This window comes from Rhipicephalus sanguineus, chromosome 5, assembly GCF_013339695.2.
Source record: "Rhipicephalus sanguineus isolate Rsan-2018 chromosome 5, BIME_Rsan_1.4, whole genome shotgun sequence".
In the NCBI taxonomy this organism is placed as follows: domain Eukaryota; kingdom Metazoa; phylum Arthropoda; class Arachnida; order Ixodida; family Ixodidae; genus Rhipicephalus; species Rhipicephalus sanguineus.
Window position 1 is genome coordinate 80226685 of NC_051180.1, and position 17848 is coordinate 80244532.

Sequence of the window (17848 nt, forward strand, 5' to 3'; positions counted from 1 at the left end):
TACCATCACGCTCCGTTCCATGCTCGTAATGCGAGAAGTGGTTTTCACTGCATTAATACTGCGCGTGCAAAGAAGCCCGCTTTCGGAATTTCTCGCTTAGCCAATAATTTGTGCATTGCTCTTAGCTTTGTCGCGTTTTTGTCAGCATGTCGTAAGCCTTCATCGTACCGTGCTTACAGCGGTGGACAGACGCTCACCTGAAGTGGAACGCATCGGACTTCGGCGGCATCGGCGTGCTGCGCATTCCATCTGCGCAAGTCTGGAAGCCGGACCTGGTCCTCTACAACAAGTAGGGCTAAAATAATGCATTTGGACAACCAGGGCTTTCAGGAATAGTAACAAGAGCATTCAGGAATGACTCTTATGCCCATTAGAGCTTTCATTTTCATGACTGCATGCTCTTGAAAGACATGACGCGCGCAATGACATCAATGAGAGTTCTAGCAAACCTTGGCACCGAAAAACTAAACCGTTTGTTGGCTCAATGGCTCTTGCTGCGAGAAGCTGAGATGACCCCACAATAAGCACTGCAGCCGTTTTCTTCCTTGCACAGAATTGCACAGATACGGTGGTAACCCAGGTCGCTGTAGGAATGATTGGTTAGCGAGCCGTAGCAAAAGCGTGCACATTACAGGGACGGGCACCTGTTTGGTATGCGACCGGGCTAGTTGGTGGAAATCCATGATGTATTGCAGCGCGCACTTACACAAATGACAAACAGATAGCGACGAATGAAAGACAAGCGCTGACTGAGCTTGTCGGACCAATGTTCGCATCCAGCGCTTGCGTTCGTCTGTCGTTCTCTCTTTGTCCCTTGTGTAAGTGCGCGCTGTAATGGATCATGAACCTGTTTACGAGTTGGAAATTATGGTCGCTTATTTTAGTTTTTTCAACGTGCCAGAATCATAGGCGTGCGCAGGATTCTTCATCAGGAGAGGGGCAGCAATGTTTCACCACAATCTTTCGCAGCGCACGCGGCGACTACCACGCTGGACACCTGGGCAGCAACGTGATCGTGCGATGGACAGGCGAGGTCCTGTTCCCGGTGCAGGCAGTATTGTCGAGCGCTTGCCGCCTGGACTTGCATTATTTCCCCTTCGACGTTCATCTCTGCCAGCTGCAGTTCGTGTCCTGGACGTACGACTCGCAACAGGCACGTCGTTCTTGATTCCGCCCACGCGTGACTTGATCCTTATGCCGAGAATTAACTTACAACGGGACGTTCCGGTTATGGAACCATATTTATAGAGTTTCGGGAGAGCGAAGTTCCAACAATGACTTAACACTGCATTGGCTGACAAAAACCAAGCAAACAGAGAGCTGTTGAAAATGTGGATGACCTAAGCAAGTTCATTCGCTTATACTTCGGCCATGAAAATCGTCTCATCTAGAAGACGTACAGAAATAATAAGCTCGGCTCTTACTTTAGCGTATTTTTCCTTCTCTCGGCAGAAGAAAAAAAAAAGGAATTATACTTGTTTCAATCAGCTCTGTGGCTCTCGGTCGCTCGAATAAGCGTCGCATTTATGTGCAAGTCTTTTCTTCTATCTATCTATCTATCTATCTATCTATCTATCTATCTATCTATCTATCTATCTATCTATCTATCTATCTATCTATCTATCTATCTATCTATCTATCTATCTATCTATCTATCTATCTATCTATCTATCTATTAGGGGTGTGCGAATATTCGAAAGTTTCGAATATTCGTCGAATATTACATCCGAAATATTCGTATTCGATTCGAAACTCATGTATTCGAAAAGTTTCGAATATTCGATAACGTCGAATATTCGAAAAATTCGAATATGCGATTCGATTATCATGCATAAAATAACTCGTCTTCCACATTTCTGCTGCGTTCGTATAGCTAAAACCATTGCCGAGAGGACAATAAAGTTGTTTCCATCCAAACAATAAAGTTGTTTCCATCCAAACAATAAAGTTGTTTCCATTGCCGAGAGGAGCGACAAACATCGTAAGTACACGGAGGCACGATATCTGCCTGCGACGAGCGCCCCAATACGTATGATTTATTGCTGGTGCATCTCCGACGTGCAGCGCTCTTGGCGATCATGTAACCGTACATTTTCAATATTATGCGGCCGTAACGTGCCGCACTACCACTCGTTCATTATGCGGAACCACTTCTGAAGAAAGACAGTGACCCATGTGACTGGTGGCGGACTGTAGGCACATTCAGATAACCCAGTCTGGCAAAGCTTTGCCCCATGTACCTCCCTATACCAGCCACTTCTGTTCCAAGCGAGCGTGCCTTTTCAGTGGCAGGGGGGGGGGGGGGCTGATCATGTGGAGCAACTCATATTTCTTCATGATAACATCTAGTCATTACTTTCATTGTGCCGTGATATTTGCTTCTGTTGTGATGTGCATTGTGCTAGCCTGGACATTGTGTTCTGGAGATAGCAGTGTATGTTGTGTTGCCAGTCAGGCTACTGTTTTTTTTTTTTTTCAAATAGCTACATGTTAAATAAAATATTGTTACTGTGGAGGCATTTTTCCTTTGATATTCGATATTCGATTCGATATTCGAAGGGGGATATTCGTATTCGATTCGTATTCGAAAAATTTGATATTCGCACACCCCTACTATCTATCTATCTATCTATCTATCTATCTATCTATCTATCTATCTATCTATCTATCTATCTATCTATCTATCTATCTATCTATCTATCTATCTATCTATCTATCTATCTATCTATCTATCTATCTATCTATCTATCTATCTAGCTTTCTTTTCGTTTCTTAAGAAAAACAGCGCACAAAAAGGCGTAGGCAAGAAAGTGAGGAAAAACACAAAGCGCTGCACTTACAATTGAAAGTATATGGGAAGGTAACATGAACTTATAAGCACAAAACTGCGCGTGTCTTTTCTTTTCTTTTCTCTCTCATTCTCTCTATCTTTGACACTGTCTGGTCTTCCATTCTGACATCCTTATTTTCCTTAACCCCTTTACATGAGCACAGGGGGAGCATCCGGATAACCCCTGTCTTTCTCCCTCTATTTTGCTTCGTTCAGGTGGAGCTAGAGCCGGGCCAGACCACCGATGGTCTGGGCCGCTTTCTCAGACACGGCGAGTTCGAGCTGCTCGAGATGACCGTCGCGCAGCAGGCGCACCCGCCTCCGGACGCGTCGGCCTCGACCGTGGCGGCGGCGGCGACGTCCACCGCTGCGGGTGAAGAGGGCGACGGCCTGGCAGCGACGGCGGCGCCCCAGTACCGCGGCGTCACGTACACCCTGAGACTTCGCCGGCGACCGGGATCGCAGCTGCTGCACCTGGTGCTGCCGTGCGTGGTGGTGAACGCGCTGGCCCTTCTGGGTTTCCTGGTGCCCTGCGAGTCCGGCGAGAAGGTGACGCTGGGTATCAACACGCTGCTCTGCCTGGCCGTCTTCCTGGTCGTGGTGCGAGACAGCCTGCCGCCCGCAGCCTCGGTTCCCTTGCTCAGTGAGTGGGCATTTGCGTTGTACTTCGATTAATAGCATTTATAAAAGATATGTGGGGAGTTCACGCTCACGTTGGTTAAAATTAAGGAGCAATAGGCAGAAAGATTAACTTTCGTGTTCACGAGGATAACTTGGGGGGCTAGTTGGCTTTGTATCTTAGAAACGTTACAGCGCACATATACGGAGGCGAAAGACTTGTTTTTTTCTTCTTTTGTCCCCGTCTGTGTGTGGTGTAACGCTTCTAACTGTGTGCATCTTAATTAAATGATTTATATCGAGAAGAAAGTCATTAGGAATTAAAGGCCAGACTCTGCAACGAAATAAATGATCCTCCAGGACGTGTCATTGCAGGCAGGTTTGGTAAAGTGCGGTGGGTATCAGATATTAAGGCAGTAAAAAGAGAAAGAATAACGAAGGAAACACGAAGAATATCAATATATAACGTTATCTGTGAGTAGTCCACATTTCTCTCAATGTCACTTATGTACATGCCAACAGACCACAGTACTTAGAAGGAGACCCCGCGATGAAGGCTATCTCTACGCTGCCGCGGTTAACGGAAGACATAGGCTCACTTTTGCTGCGAAATAATTTCCATGTGGAAAAAAAATCTCTAGAGAACACGAGCGAAACACAAATTCCTGAGAACGTGCGAGATCTTGAGACCCCCCTGCACGCCACGTCTACGCAGGCGTCTACTACGGCCTGAGCACGTGCGTGGTTGCGTGCACGACGGCGCTGAGTGTGGTGACGCTCAGCTTGCACCACCGGGGTTCCCGAGGTGCCGAGGTTCCGCGCGGACTGCGCCGGCTTGTGCTGGGATTTCTGGCCCGACTGCTGCTACTAGGCTGCTGCGGACCTAGTAGCGACGAGCGAAAGGTATCTTATATTCTAGGGTAGGGATCCTCAAGCCTTCTGGCCTTGGGGAGCCCCATTGGCTTTTCCAGAGCGCCGCGGAACCCCCAACTTTTTCATGTACTTTTAGCATGAGAAAAATCGAAATGAGCAAAGCATGGCGGGGGAGTTGATGGCGCTTCTCGATACGCCCAACCATGCCTTTAATCTCGAAGGTCATCGCTCTTGATATGGAACTCGCGCTAACGCATAGACAGATAGGTTAGCGATCCCCCACCCGTGCCGCGCAGCGCCGCAAGTCGCGTAAAGCACCCGCCGACCATACAGTGCATGCTTCAGGCACCGCGCGCCGTAAGCAATGTGTTCACGCAAACGAAGCGCTGGGCGTACAAAAGCCTGTTTTATCTTTTTGCTTAACAAAAAAAGTAAGCATGCCAGTCGCACTGTGAAAGTTCCATCGATCGTGAGGCTAAGCCGAAATGCTTGTGTAGCCCACAGCTCTGTCACGAAGCGATGACTCTTGCGCGTATATGAAAGCGCTCCTTGTGCATTTTCTGTACAAAAGCGATGTAATGCAGTGTTAAATCAGCATGTACAAAAACTGAGCCACGTGAACACCGGAGTACCATGAGCCACGAAGCGCCTAATGTCGTTTGAACTGTCAATACCTTCCATCTTGCAGAATTGCTGAATCGATCCCCGCGCATGTGTTACGAACTGTGCCCACGAGCACGGATTACCAGCGCTCCGCGCACTCTCACCGCGGTTCCGCAAATCGCACAAATGTCATGGCGTGCGCTACGAAGGGTCGAGTGCCGCTACCGCGTGGATCTCTCGCTGATATTTCCCTATGTGCGGATACGACGTGAGATGGCTTCGTTAAATACAAACTTTTTTCCAAGTTTTCTTGTCGAAGTTATAAATTATGTGCCAATAGGGGTAACATGAGAGCAGGTCGTATTCGTTGTGACCGCTTGCGGAAGCCTAAATGCCTTTCACGGAACTCTTGGTTCCGCGGAAACCACTTTGAGAACCCATGCTCTAGGGTACAAAAAGAGTCCAGCACATAAGTTCAAGGCTGCTTTAACTAACCTGTTGTTGTTAAAAAAATTCGCAATTTGTAACATTGCATTTTTTTGCCTTTTCGCTTAGCCCTTTTTTTTCGTTTTTTTTTATATCTCGCCTACATTTTAGCATTAGTAACGATACATTCTTTTATTTATAAGCGCATGATACTGTCGATCCCTATTTCTTTTGTTTTGTTTCTTTCTTGTAAAAGATCTCTAATTATTTGTATTCTCAGTCAACTGTTATTTTTTCCTCATACTGTGCGCTGTTTATTGTTAGTTTCTTTTAATATATCAATGTAACCTTTTCCCCCCTCTTTTGTGAGCTTGAAAGTATGTTGTATGTTACGAATGTGACCCACTCTCCTCTGTAATGCACTCGGGCCCTGAGGGTGACGAAATAAATGAAAATAAATAAATAGGCTTCACATCAAGCCCGTTAATGCATGTTCTATTTGTGCGTGGCACTACTAAGTTAATGGATAATTGTGTGCATAACTACTGCGGTATTAAACCTTTAGGATTGCGGGAAAAACTACGGGAGTAAACTAGAAGCTGAATTGCCAGCATTCTCGCTAATCTCGTGCCCCGGTAACTTGTGTCCATAGACATATAGATGAGCACATATTGTGAATGCGTGTGCACGAAGCTCACATATCCTTTTCCGAAACGTATAAGGGAATGGAGGCTGTGCACCTCATGTAGTACATCTTTCGACCGTGCATGCACTCAACGTCGGTGATTCTTTGGAAAGTAAGGGGTGCGGTCCATGTCTCACCAGAAGTGGTCACCTCATCCACGACTTCTATAAGGTAGGAAAGAATGGGAACAAGAGATGCTCAGAAATATAGAGGTAGCATTTGTGAACCCTAATTTAAGAAGGCAACAGGGTCGAGCAACAGGACTGAGCTGGTGTCTGTGACAGGTTACAGAACAGGAAGTTTTCACTACGTCTGTGACCTCAACACGAAACTTCAACTTCTCTCCTCGTCTAGATATTCCATCCCCTTTTCTAAGTGCGCTGCAGTAGCCATCCGTGTTCAGTCCTAAAGATTAAAGCTGAACATTTTGACAGATTTGCCTGTCTGACTGGGTTAATTAATTAGGACTTTAGCATCTGTAAGGTCTGCCAGACAGACACAGCTACGCTTAAGCATATGCTCTGGGAATGCGAGGCTAAAGCCAAACGTATTAATCCCGATGCTCTCTCGGCGAGGTGGGAAGCCGCTCTGCGCAGCTCCAAGCTCGCCGACCAACTCTGGGCAGCCCAGCAGGCCCGTGAAGCGGCAGAGAGGCAAGGCCTTCACGTCCCGACATGGGAGACCTGAGCCCGGGCCGTTAATCTGCCGGACAAACAATAAAGTTCTTTCATCCATTTAACAGTGCTCCAACCAAAAAATAGGTTTATTTCCCTACGTTTCGGAAGCAACTCGATTCCATATCTTCAGGGGGAGTGACAGCGGAGGCGTCGAGGTGCAACTTTTAACTTCTCTCACGAACCAGCTGGGGAGAAGGAGGGAAGGCACGTCTTCTCTGGTGGTGAGAGCGTTGAGGGGGTTGTGGTTGCTGCGGTTGCGTGGGATTGATGGACTGGGGGAGACGGTTTAGTTCACTCGCGACTTTGTTTCAGTCCTGCTTGGCATCCTTACATTTCACTTATCCTGCTTTCTCTTTCGTGCACGCATACGTAGAACCACCACCAGCGGCACGACTCGTCGCGCGAGTCGAGCAAGTCGTCCCGGCTGCAGCCGCCGAGTCCATCGCTGGACTCGGACAAGCTGGAGCTAGACCACATAGAGCGGTATAACTTCTCCCCGCGGCTGCGGCATCGCAAGGAGTTCTGCGCTGGACTCGGAGGCGTGCTGGGCGGCGGGGTGCCGCCGCCTCCGGCGCCCGGACCCGCGGTCGACGGCTCCTCGGACGAGTTCGAGAAGCAGTTTCTGCGGGTGCTCGCCAAGGTAGGTGAAGCTTGGTTTTGCTCCTTCGGTAGAAAGCACTAAAGCCAAATATGTAATGTCCAAGGGCTCTAGGTGGGCTAGTTGGTTCATGGACATTATGATAGAATAGCGCAAAAAACGGTACAGTGAACACACATGTAATCTAATTCATGCTATATACTGAGCTTATTTCTTCGGCTGATGTTATTAAGATTAAGCATTAAAAAATACGGAGAATGAGATAAAGGAATCAATAAAAATAATAAAACAGATCTTTAAGAATTTTGGCAAGACCCATCACCTGCAGTTAATTAAATTGTGGACATTGCAATGTCCGTTTTGTCTGCTGCGATCGTTGTGATTTAGCTCGCAAGTACGTGTGCGAATGCAATAGCCGACCACAAAACTATTAGGGCACGTGGCGAAATGGCCATATACGCCACCTCCTGGTAATGCTCCAGCTGTCGAGAGCCTCTCATGACCGTGGACGCGTGACTATGCTCGACTTGCCACAGGGGCACGAAGCCTGTTTGCGTGGTCCGCAACATAAGCCAAGTGAAGGCGCATTTGTAAATGGGAAAAAATTCGGCAGATCCCACGTACCGTGGGAATCGATGTTATGCGAAGCCTGCGTGGGATGGTGACTGTGTCGTAATTTTTCGCATTGAGCGAAACTTTACGGAATGACGCTAGAGAAATGTGGAAGTGGTATACGCACACTCATAAGTTGAAGAGTCGCATATGTATTATATAACCAGTTGTTTAGAGTTGCGTAACGATGCCAACGGCAACTTCGGTGTTACCAACACCAGACGCGGTAAGCTGATATGTAGTGTTTATATTCTTCAATACTGGATAGCGCGAATCCGAACAGCACAAAGAAGCACAGGTGTACAGGACAGGCGTTACTGGCAACTAAGTTTCATTAAGGAAAGTTTCCTTAGATATATGGTACGCAGCCGAGTGGCATGCGCAGGCGCAGGCGCACTGCACGTAATACGTTAAGTCACAGTTGCAGTTGTTACAATTGCGTTACAGTTGCTATGCTTATACTTGTCCTTTATGACGGAGAACGCACGCACGTTTCACGAACCTGTGTGTATGTGTAGGAGGGGTTCTTAACAGTTCTTGAACAAGGCCATCATCACCGTGATCAGTGAGCACCAGCAGCTGGACCGGACTTGTTATCCGATCCGTTCGTGATCGCGGCTATGTCGGGTCTAAGTGTAGTCAAGTGCGAGGTATAGTACAGCTGGTGGAAATCCTGGATGCCTCTTACGATGAAATGATCTGTGATGCCTCTTGTCCTGGACGTGGCACCGAGGTCTTTTGATGCCCTGTCCACATCCAAGCCGTCTTTCACACAGTATAAGGGCCAGGCGTTGTTGAGTTTTGATATGTCAATGTTGAAGTCCCCGGTAATGATGAGAGGCCTGGTTCTCTCGGCAGATTTATTTTAGGGAAGCATTCACCCCGGCTTTTTGTAATCCACGTATTCCACGTTGCGGACCACGTGGACGAGTGGATGGTAGTTGATTGTCTTCCAGGGGTGTTCTGTCTTCAGCTCCCTCACTTTCCTTGCGTCGGCCGCGGTGGTGTAGCGGTTACGGTGCTCGGCTGATGACCCGAAGGTCGCAAGTTCGATCCCGGCCGCGGCGGTCGCATTTCGATAAATAAAATATGCTAGATGCCCGTGTACTGTGCCATCTCGGTGCACGTTAAAGAATACCAGACGGTCAAAATTCCGGAGCCCTTCGCAACGGCGTCTCTCATAATCATATCGTGATTTGGGACATAAAACCCCAACAATTGTTATTATTATCACTTTCCTTGCGTGTCACTGTGTGTGTTCGCGTTTACTGTGTTGGTTGAGACTTTGTATCACATGTGGCACATACCCGCATAACATAACTCTGATATGCGGGTATGTGCCACACGTGACTGAGAGAAAGGGTTTGATGACGTACGCGACAGGTATTTTGCGTTAGTCATGTCATAACCAGTGAATCGTGTGCGTCATACGCTAATCCACTGCTATGCCAATTTTGTAGGGGTGTGCGAATATCAAATTTTTCGAATACGAATCGAATACGAATATCCCCCTTCGAATATCGAATCGAATATCGAATATCAAAGGAAAAATGCCTCCACAGTAACAATATTTTATTTAACATGTAGCTATTTGAAAAAAAAAAAACAGTAGCCTGACTGGCAACACAACATACACTGCTATCTCCAGAACACAATGTCCAGGCTAGCACAATGCACATCACAACAGAAGCAAATATCACGGCACAATGAAAGTAATGACTAGATGTTATCATGAAGAAATATGAGTTGCTCCACATGATCAGCCCCCCCCCCCCCCCTGCCACTGAAAAGGCACGCTCGCTTGGAACAGAAGTGGCTGGTATAGGGAGGTACATGGGGCAAAGCTTTGCCAGACTGGGTTATCTGAATGTGCCTACAGTCCGCCACCAGTCACATGGGTCACTGTCTTTCTTCAGAAGTGGTTCCGCATAATGAACGAGTGGTAGTGCGGCACGTTACGGCCGCATAATATTGAAAATGTACGGTTACATGATCGCCAAGAGCGCTGCACGTCGGAGATGCACCAGCAATAAATCATACGTATTGGGGCGCTCGTCGCAGGCAGATATCGTGCCTCCGTGTACTTACGATGTTTGTCGCTCCTCTCGGCAATGGAAACAACTTTATTGTTTGGATGGAAACAACTTTATTGTTTGGATGGAAACAACTTTATTGTCCTCTCGGCAATGGTTTTAGCTATACGAACGCAGCAGAAATGTGGAAGACGAGTTATTTTATGCATGATAATCGAATCGCATATTCGAATTTTTCGAATATTCGACGTTATCGAATATTCGAAACTTTTCGAATACATGAGTTTCGAATCGAATACGAATATTTCGGATGTAATATTCGACGAATATTCGAAACTTTCGAATATTCGCACACCCCTACAATTTTGGTATATTACAAGTTATGGAGACGGCCAGGAGAGCGCCCAGACGTAGGAGGCTAGATAGATAGATAGATAGATAGATAGATAGATAGATAGATAGATAGATAGATAGATAGATAGATAGATAGATAGATAGATAGATAGATAGATAGATAGATAGATAGATAGATAGATAGATAGATAGATAGATAGATAGATAGATAGATAGATAGATAGATAGATAGATAGATAGATAGATAGATAGATAGATAGATAGATAGATAGATAGATAGATAGATAGATAGATAGATAGATAGATAGATAGATAGATAGATAGATAGATAGATAGATAGATAGATAGATAGATAGATAGATAGATAGATAGATAGATAGATAGATAGATAGATAGATAGATAGATAGATAGATAGATAGATAGATACGTAGATAGAAACGGCCAAAGTGCCTGAGGTTCGCTAAGAAATGCTTCGCATTTAAAAACAGCGCAAAAGGAGACGAAGCACGAGAGAAGGAACACACAGGACGAGCGCTGACTAACGGTCAGCGCTTGTCGAATGAACACAAAGGACACGGGCTGACTAATGGTCAGCGCTCGTCCTGTGTGTTCCTTCTCTCGTGCTTCGTCTCCTTTTGCGCTGCTTTTCCCGTTTACAAATGTGCGACCAACTAGCCCAACAGAGCCACACTTCTGCAAGGTGCATTTGTTTCCGCAGGTGTACCAGACGATCGAGAAGAACGAGCTTCGCGTGGCGGAACGCGACCGACGCGACGCGGTGCGGGGGGAGTGGCATCAAGTGGCCGTCGTGTGCGACCGTTTTCTACTGGCCGCTTTCCTGCTCTCCATCGCCGTGGCCGCTTGCGTGGTGCTCTTCTCCGCAGCACCGCAGCCGAACAGGCCCTGACCGCCGGCACGAGTGAGCGAGCAGTCCTCCAGTGCTACAGTGCCGGTGCACCGACGTGCCCGCGACACACTGTTCTTCTGCTGTGGCAGCAACTGTGTGTTCATCCGTCACCGCCGTCCGTCACTCTCGTCACGCCGTTCTGCACTGCGAGATGGCGTCGAGATAACAGCGGCACCTCGGAGCCCCTGGCTCCCTTACATCGCCGCGAGAGACCTTGCTGGCATCGCGGGATTTGTAACCTTTTGAAAAACGAGCTTGAAGCCGGTGGCCTGTTATCACCGACTGGATACCGGGGGAGTGCGTGCCCTATAAGTACTTCATCTTGCAGATTCCGTGCGGTGTCGCAGAAGTTGACACACCGCCATCCTCTCCTCGCACGCGATGAAATAATTCCCCGATTTGAACACCCCCTGTAAACATCGCTTCTTTATGAGTTATGCTATAACAGAAATTTGACAAATGAGCGTCGACGTACTTCAAGGATGTCATATGGCAGACGAGTGATACATAAGATAAATCTGTCTTTTTTTTTTTTATCAATTGAGGCTACGGTTTCCGCGGTGTTGCATGGAACTAGTGAGACTGAGCGCGACGGGATCAGCTCTAAGTGAAATAGTGACGCTTAGCCTGGCTGTGCAGAAGTCGGGAAAAATTGTATGCGGTATTTCGCATTATGCTAGAATGTTGACATGAATGGGCAAAAAAACACTCATAATTAAGAAACAACTACACAGGGTGCCCAGCTAAATTTAGCCGGGGCTTAAAGATATGCCGGCGCGCTCTATATGACGACACGACCAAATGAATGTTGCTGAATATTCCACGGAGTATGTCGCACTATTTCTTGTGTCCGGCTTAATTTCCTGACTAGGCAAGATTAATTAACCGACTTGAAGCAATGAAGCTGCGCGAAAAGTTCCAATTAGAAAGTTGTAGATCGGTTTGCGAAACGTCGGATTAGACAGTTTCTAACTTCCAATCTACTAAGTATTGGTGTTCTTCTGCTTACTGTAGATGGCAGTGCTCCCTAACAGTGATTGCAGTGCTCCCTAACATTCCGCGTGCCACGTTCAAACAGCCATAGCATTTGGCCGGGTGTGCTGCCGCCGAAAAGGCGACAAAGCAGCGACGATGGCGGTGAGTGTGCGGTGACTCACCTGTTGCTAGCAGCAGCACAAGCGATAAACGCTGCGTCTGCTCATCGCTGTCATGAGCCGTGCCGAGGGAAGCGTGAGCAGCCGAGCACCGTAGCCACTGCACCACCGCGGCGGACAAAACTTCACGAAACTCCTTAGTTTCGCAATTGCATGTTCTTTTTTCTTAGCATTTTCGGGAGGAAGTGTTTGTACCTGTCTGATATAATGGAAGAGCGCGCGGTTTTCACGTTTTCAAAAATGATCTCACGATTTCTTGCAGTATTTCCGGTCATGCTACATGTCACCGAGAGTGTTGGCCCGAAACATGAGCTACGGCTGCCAGTGTTCGGCACTTATTCAGTAGCGTCATTGCACGCAAACAGATATTCGCCGTCCGAACTTTGGCGATCTTTTATATCATTATTATTTAACGCAGTATGTCTTCGTAAATCACGCTCCTCATCTCACTACCAAACAAACCAGCCCCAGGTCAAGCTCGACTCGGGTGAAGCCACCTCATTGCGCCGCGCGTGAGAGTGGACGTGTTTGCGAGCTATAAATTGTGAGCCCAGTGTTCCCGTATCACTATTTCCCAATCTTCATCCTCACTCTTCCATCTCACCACAGTGTAACCCGCGCCTGGTAAAACCAAAAGGGCATTTATAACGACACGGTACGACGCTGTGGTCTGTACAGCTGCGTCCTTAGCGCCAAACAAGAGGCGCGTCGAATCGCGAAAAGCCGCTTTCCTTCGTGACTTGGGCGCTCCCAGATTCAGTCACTCGACAAGCTTTCGCTATACGCTCGCTGTATTACTTTTTTTTTCATTCTTTATTATCACGTCGATGACGGGTGCCCTGCGCTCAAGCGTCGTCTTCATTCACACCGTACTTGCTCAGCACTGCCTCAAGACGACTTGTGGTTACTTGCAAGCGCACGAGGACGAGTATATTGTTGGTGCATTCCCGAATATTAAATGGCGAGTGAATCGTAAAGGTGTCGCGCCCATTGCGTACATGGGTTTATGAAACCGTGCAAAAGCAGAATCCTCGCGTTTCCTTCAGTAGCATTGTGAAAGGTGTACCTATCTACCACACGCATAGCAGACCGGGAGTCAGGCCCATGTGCGGCCACAAAACGCCACACGCACAGTTCTCATTAAGGCCTCATAAAAAGCGAAAATTGGCCGCCGGCGTCAACACGGGTGATGGAAAAAATCAACGTCACATGATGACGTAACTATGTGACATCATCATGGCGTCACATGATGAAGTCATCACCTGACTTCGTCGCTTGGTCAAGGGTAGGCCGATCACGGAGGCAGTGCAAAACCACATGAGAGGAGAAAGCTTGCAATTCCTCCGATCCTGGAGGGAGTGCAGAAGGCTAGGGTGGCAGGGGGTTGAGGTAGAGGCTATAGAGTAACTGCATATGCTACCTATGTAGCATATACAGTAACTCTAGTAGAGGGAAATGAGCTCCTCTATTCCCTCCCCCTCCCTATCGGCCCTCCTCCTGCTCCCACGGAGTGCAAAGTTGGCGTGTGCACTTCTAGATCCTAAACTGAACGGAAAAATCCTGCAGGGGCTGCAGTTCACATGGGAATGTTACCGAGACGCTCTCCGTGGCTTTTCAATAACTTTCTTCCCCGTGGGAGATTTTCAAAAATGATAAAGAGCTTCGTAATAAAGAGCGAAGTACACGAGAAAGTATTGCACGGCGTAAGAAGGTAGAGTGGCATAATACTGTAAATTAATATCTATTAAAATTTGTTACCATGTGACTAGAAAGCAGGAACAAAAAGCTCAACAAAATACGGAATTCCTGTCCTCTTTTTTTTTTCAATGCCCTCTCTTCAATGGCGATGCGTCATTACTGTTAAATGTTGGGGAAATGACACTGCAAAAAAAAAAACTAAGAAATAGCAGTGAATGTTCTACTCATTGGTTCGTGTTTCGCGTAAATAGTTCAGCAGTTCAGGTATTGTTACAAAAAATTAATGTCATCAGCAGTGTACTTCTCATCACGACAGCATCTTTCCAGAAAGATGACAATGTTCATGGTTAACATCGTATATCCAGCAAGGGACCGCATAAATTAAACGTTTCCAATCAACTCGGTCACCTAGCTCGAACCAAAGAACTGAAACTCAAGCCGCGTTATTTTTTTCCTTTTTTTTTTAACCAACGTTGTTGCCACTCTTAACGGGCTCTCGACACACAAAATGGAACAAAATCACTGCCGCACAGGTCGGATTCTCTGTCTGCTATAAATCACTATTGTTTTTGCATTTCGTTATAGAGCGACGTCTTTATTCTTCACAATGGTTTTGCAGTTAAGCATAGTAGCATTTAACTGCAGGCGTTCGTTAAAACTCACTTGTATCCCGTAGTGACAGAGTAACGTTGTGTTCGATACGTCGTACTAACCATGTGGCCCCCGCTCGTACGAAGGCAAGTCAGCATGGCGAACGCGTGAATCACTCGAAGTATTCGCAAGAGTTTCGTTTCTAGCACTTTGTTTATTGGATGCGTTTGCTAACACGTTTTCACTGAATCGTTCACCGCATAATTTAAAAAGCACATAACAGAATTGCACATTGTAAATAGGAAACTGCTCTTGTTTTGCCTATTTCACATAGTTATGCACCTTGTGTTATTTATTTATTTCGTTTTATTGATCATCACGCACCGCATGTCACACGTTTGCACAAATCTGCACGAACTTAAGAAGTGGGGCGACGTCATAAAGATACGTCACGCTAAATAACTATTTTAAGCATGCTAAGAGGCACGTTTAACCATTACTGTTAATTGTTGCTCCGCACGTTTAAACACTTACAGAAGAAGCATGCACGTTGCTCAAAGGACTGCGAAGGTTTCGGAAAGTGCGTTCAGGCGTGTACAATAGATGAAATGTACTGGAACCTCGCTATAACGAAGTAGCATCGGGACCATAACTCAGTTCGTTATATCCGACATTCGTCATAAGAGCAGAAACAAAAATCGCCTCTAACTAATCGGCGATCCGACTCGAGAAAAACGGTCTTCCTCTTCGCTGCCATTTGGGTTGCTGCCAGACAACAGACACCGAAATCGGCGTGTTGCTACGCTTGTCTTTCTTCAACTCTGGACAAGTAACGCCATCCTTCGTCTAGAGTTTTCTCAAGACGAATGATCCAAGTGACGCCATCCTTCATTAGAGATTCTAGAGTTTTCCCGCTCTGTTCATTGGGTGGCACAACCAGTCAAATGTGCTTTTCTGTTGCGCTGGATGACCGAAATTTTGGTAACTTTTTCAAGCGATTTTATGTTTTGAATCTCGCACGAACACATATTTTTTCGTTACAGCCGATACCGCGGCGGCTCTCGCGTTTTCAGTTTCGTTATAAAAGGAATAAACGCCACTGAATTAAAGCATGACCAAACAAAGTTCGTATTTAGTCCGCTATAACCAATAATTCGCTGTATCAGTGTTCGTTATAACGAGGTTCTACTGTAAAAGCGGAATTTTAAATTGTTCGAATTTGAATTGTACAGAGTTGCACGGGTTAGTATCGTCAATATCACGACGCCGCTGCGAAATGGCCGTGCGTCCGATTCATTCGCAATAACTGTTACACACATTCTGTAGGCTTTCTGTGTATTTGTTGTAAACGGCCCTATACAGGTAGGTTTATTAAGGAGTCTTTCGAAGTGACGCACCCGTTTTTGAATGATACATTGCACGGCACATTGCACGGCACGAAACCCTATGTCTAGCCAGAATTTCTGTTCAGCTCTGGTCATTTCGGAGGCAAGTCGGAGGATGGCACATGCAGTGCGATACATCCGAAGTCTAATTTATGTGAAGTTTAAGGCGCGAATAAGACACGCACGAAGATAAGGAACACACACACGGAGCGCCACTTCCAACAAAGATTGTGTGTTCCTTATCTTCGTCCGTGTCTTATTCGCGCCTTAAACTTCAAATATGTTACACCAACAAGCCCAGTCTGTCATTCTCATTTATGCTTTCGCTCCGAATCAGGCGGCTGTGTGTAAGTGGCACCCTGATCTGAGCTCGCTTGTTCAGACTTCTCAGCTCGTTGCAGCATCGATTCAAACTGAAGAACTTGAAAAGTTCTTCTCGAGTTCTTCGCGAGCAAAGAGCGGACAAGGTTAGCTGAAGGGCAAGAAGGAAGAGATAGAAGGTCGCCTACTTCTGGCTGCCTCGTTTAACTTGTAAATCGATGCGCAAATTCTACGCCTCACCGCATTCGTAGCACGTAAATGTTATGAATGACCAATATACAGCTACGAGACGACAGATCTAGAAGCAAAGAAACATGAACTAAGAAAGTACCAAATCTCACTTAAAAATGGATTGAAGCAAAATAGTTTCTTACGCTAACTGAATCTGGCACGTTAAACGAAACGTATACAGCTTTGAAGCTGTTTCATTGGTACGAACGAGACGCCGCACTGTACAGTACGTTTCTCAACATCCGTGATCAAGAATTGATAACTTCGACGAAGAGAGCATACAGTCTCGCACAGCGCTCTAATCATGGACCACAGCTATCTCCTCTACTGGGTATAAACTGTTCGATTTAACGTACTCATGTATGTGCTGCAAGATGCTTTAAAGTGGCTCAAGATCAATGAGAACCGATGCGCAGCTGGTAATCGCACCGCTACAGGCCTTCGTGCCGGCTTTCCTCCTATCCAGACGCAAATCGAAACAGTGCTCACAGTTATTCGTCTCGCAATAAAAAAAAAAATCTAGGAAAAAATCGTGCCAACGTTAAGTTTGACGACGGAGGCGCCTGACGTTACGTATTTCTACGTGTCTTCTGCATCGTTTGTTGCTCATACCAAGTTCTCTAACGGTGCGTGTGTCCTCTCTTGCTAAGGGTGGAGTTCTCGTGTTGACTAAACCGATGCTGTTTCGTATTTTTTCTTGTGTGTATACTCCTGTAAACGAGCACCATCGCTGGAAAACAGTGGACGACACAGCGAGTCGGTTAAGGCCCCGACAAACTCTAACCTGTGGTGACACTTGGACGCGTCATCTTCGTCCCTGTGGTGTGAGAGACGGGACACGAGCGTGCCGATTTAGAACGAACGACTGCACTCCCCACCCTTCGACGCGGGCTTCACCTTCTAGCGAGAGTGACTTGCTCGGAAGCCCGCAATAGACCACAAGTCGTGGACAGAAAAAAAAAAAACGCCACGTCGTTCTCTTTTTTTCTCTTGTCGACACAGACGCAAAAAAAAAGAGCACCTCTCTGATACACAAAAGCCCGTAGATAATCGTTTGTACATAACGTAGAGAATAGTCCGTCTCGAATTATTCGTAGTGTCAAAATTTTGTTCTTTGTTGCTTATCGCCTCCTTCTCCTATCACCCAATTTCCTTTTCTCTTTCGTTATCTGTTGATTTTGATTCCTCGTCGCCGTTACGATACTGTTAGAAATGTTTCGCTTGTTTCGTCGTAGCTGATTCTTTGTTCTC

General features: G+C 46.6%; 1 protein-coding gene across 1 annotated transcript in view; it reads left to right on the top strand.

The window, feature by feature from the left end:
* LOC119394751 (neuronal acetylcholine receptor subunit alpha-10-like) overlaps positions 1–16290 on the top strand; it is a 387146-nt gene extending 370856 nt beyond the window's left edge. The window contains exons 7-12 of the mRNA XM_037662057.2: positions 180–289; positions 970–1153; positions 3047–3473; positions 4164–4351; positions 7086–7352; positions 11029–16290. Coding sequence (XP_037517985.1) covers positions 180–289; positions 970–1153; positions 3047–3473; positions 4164–4351; positions 7086–7352; positions 11029–11217 — 1365 coding nt within the window. The 3' untranslated portion in view covers positions 11218–16290. The remainder of the gene's footprint in view (positions 1–179; positions 290–969; positions 1154–3046; positions 3474–4163; positions 4352–7085; positions 7353–11028) is intronic.
* Positions 16291–17848: the final 1558 nt, after the last annotated feature.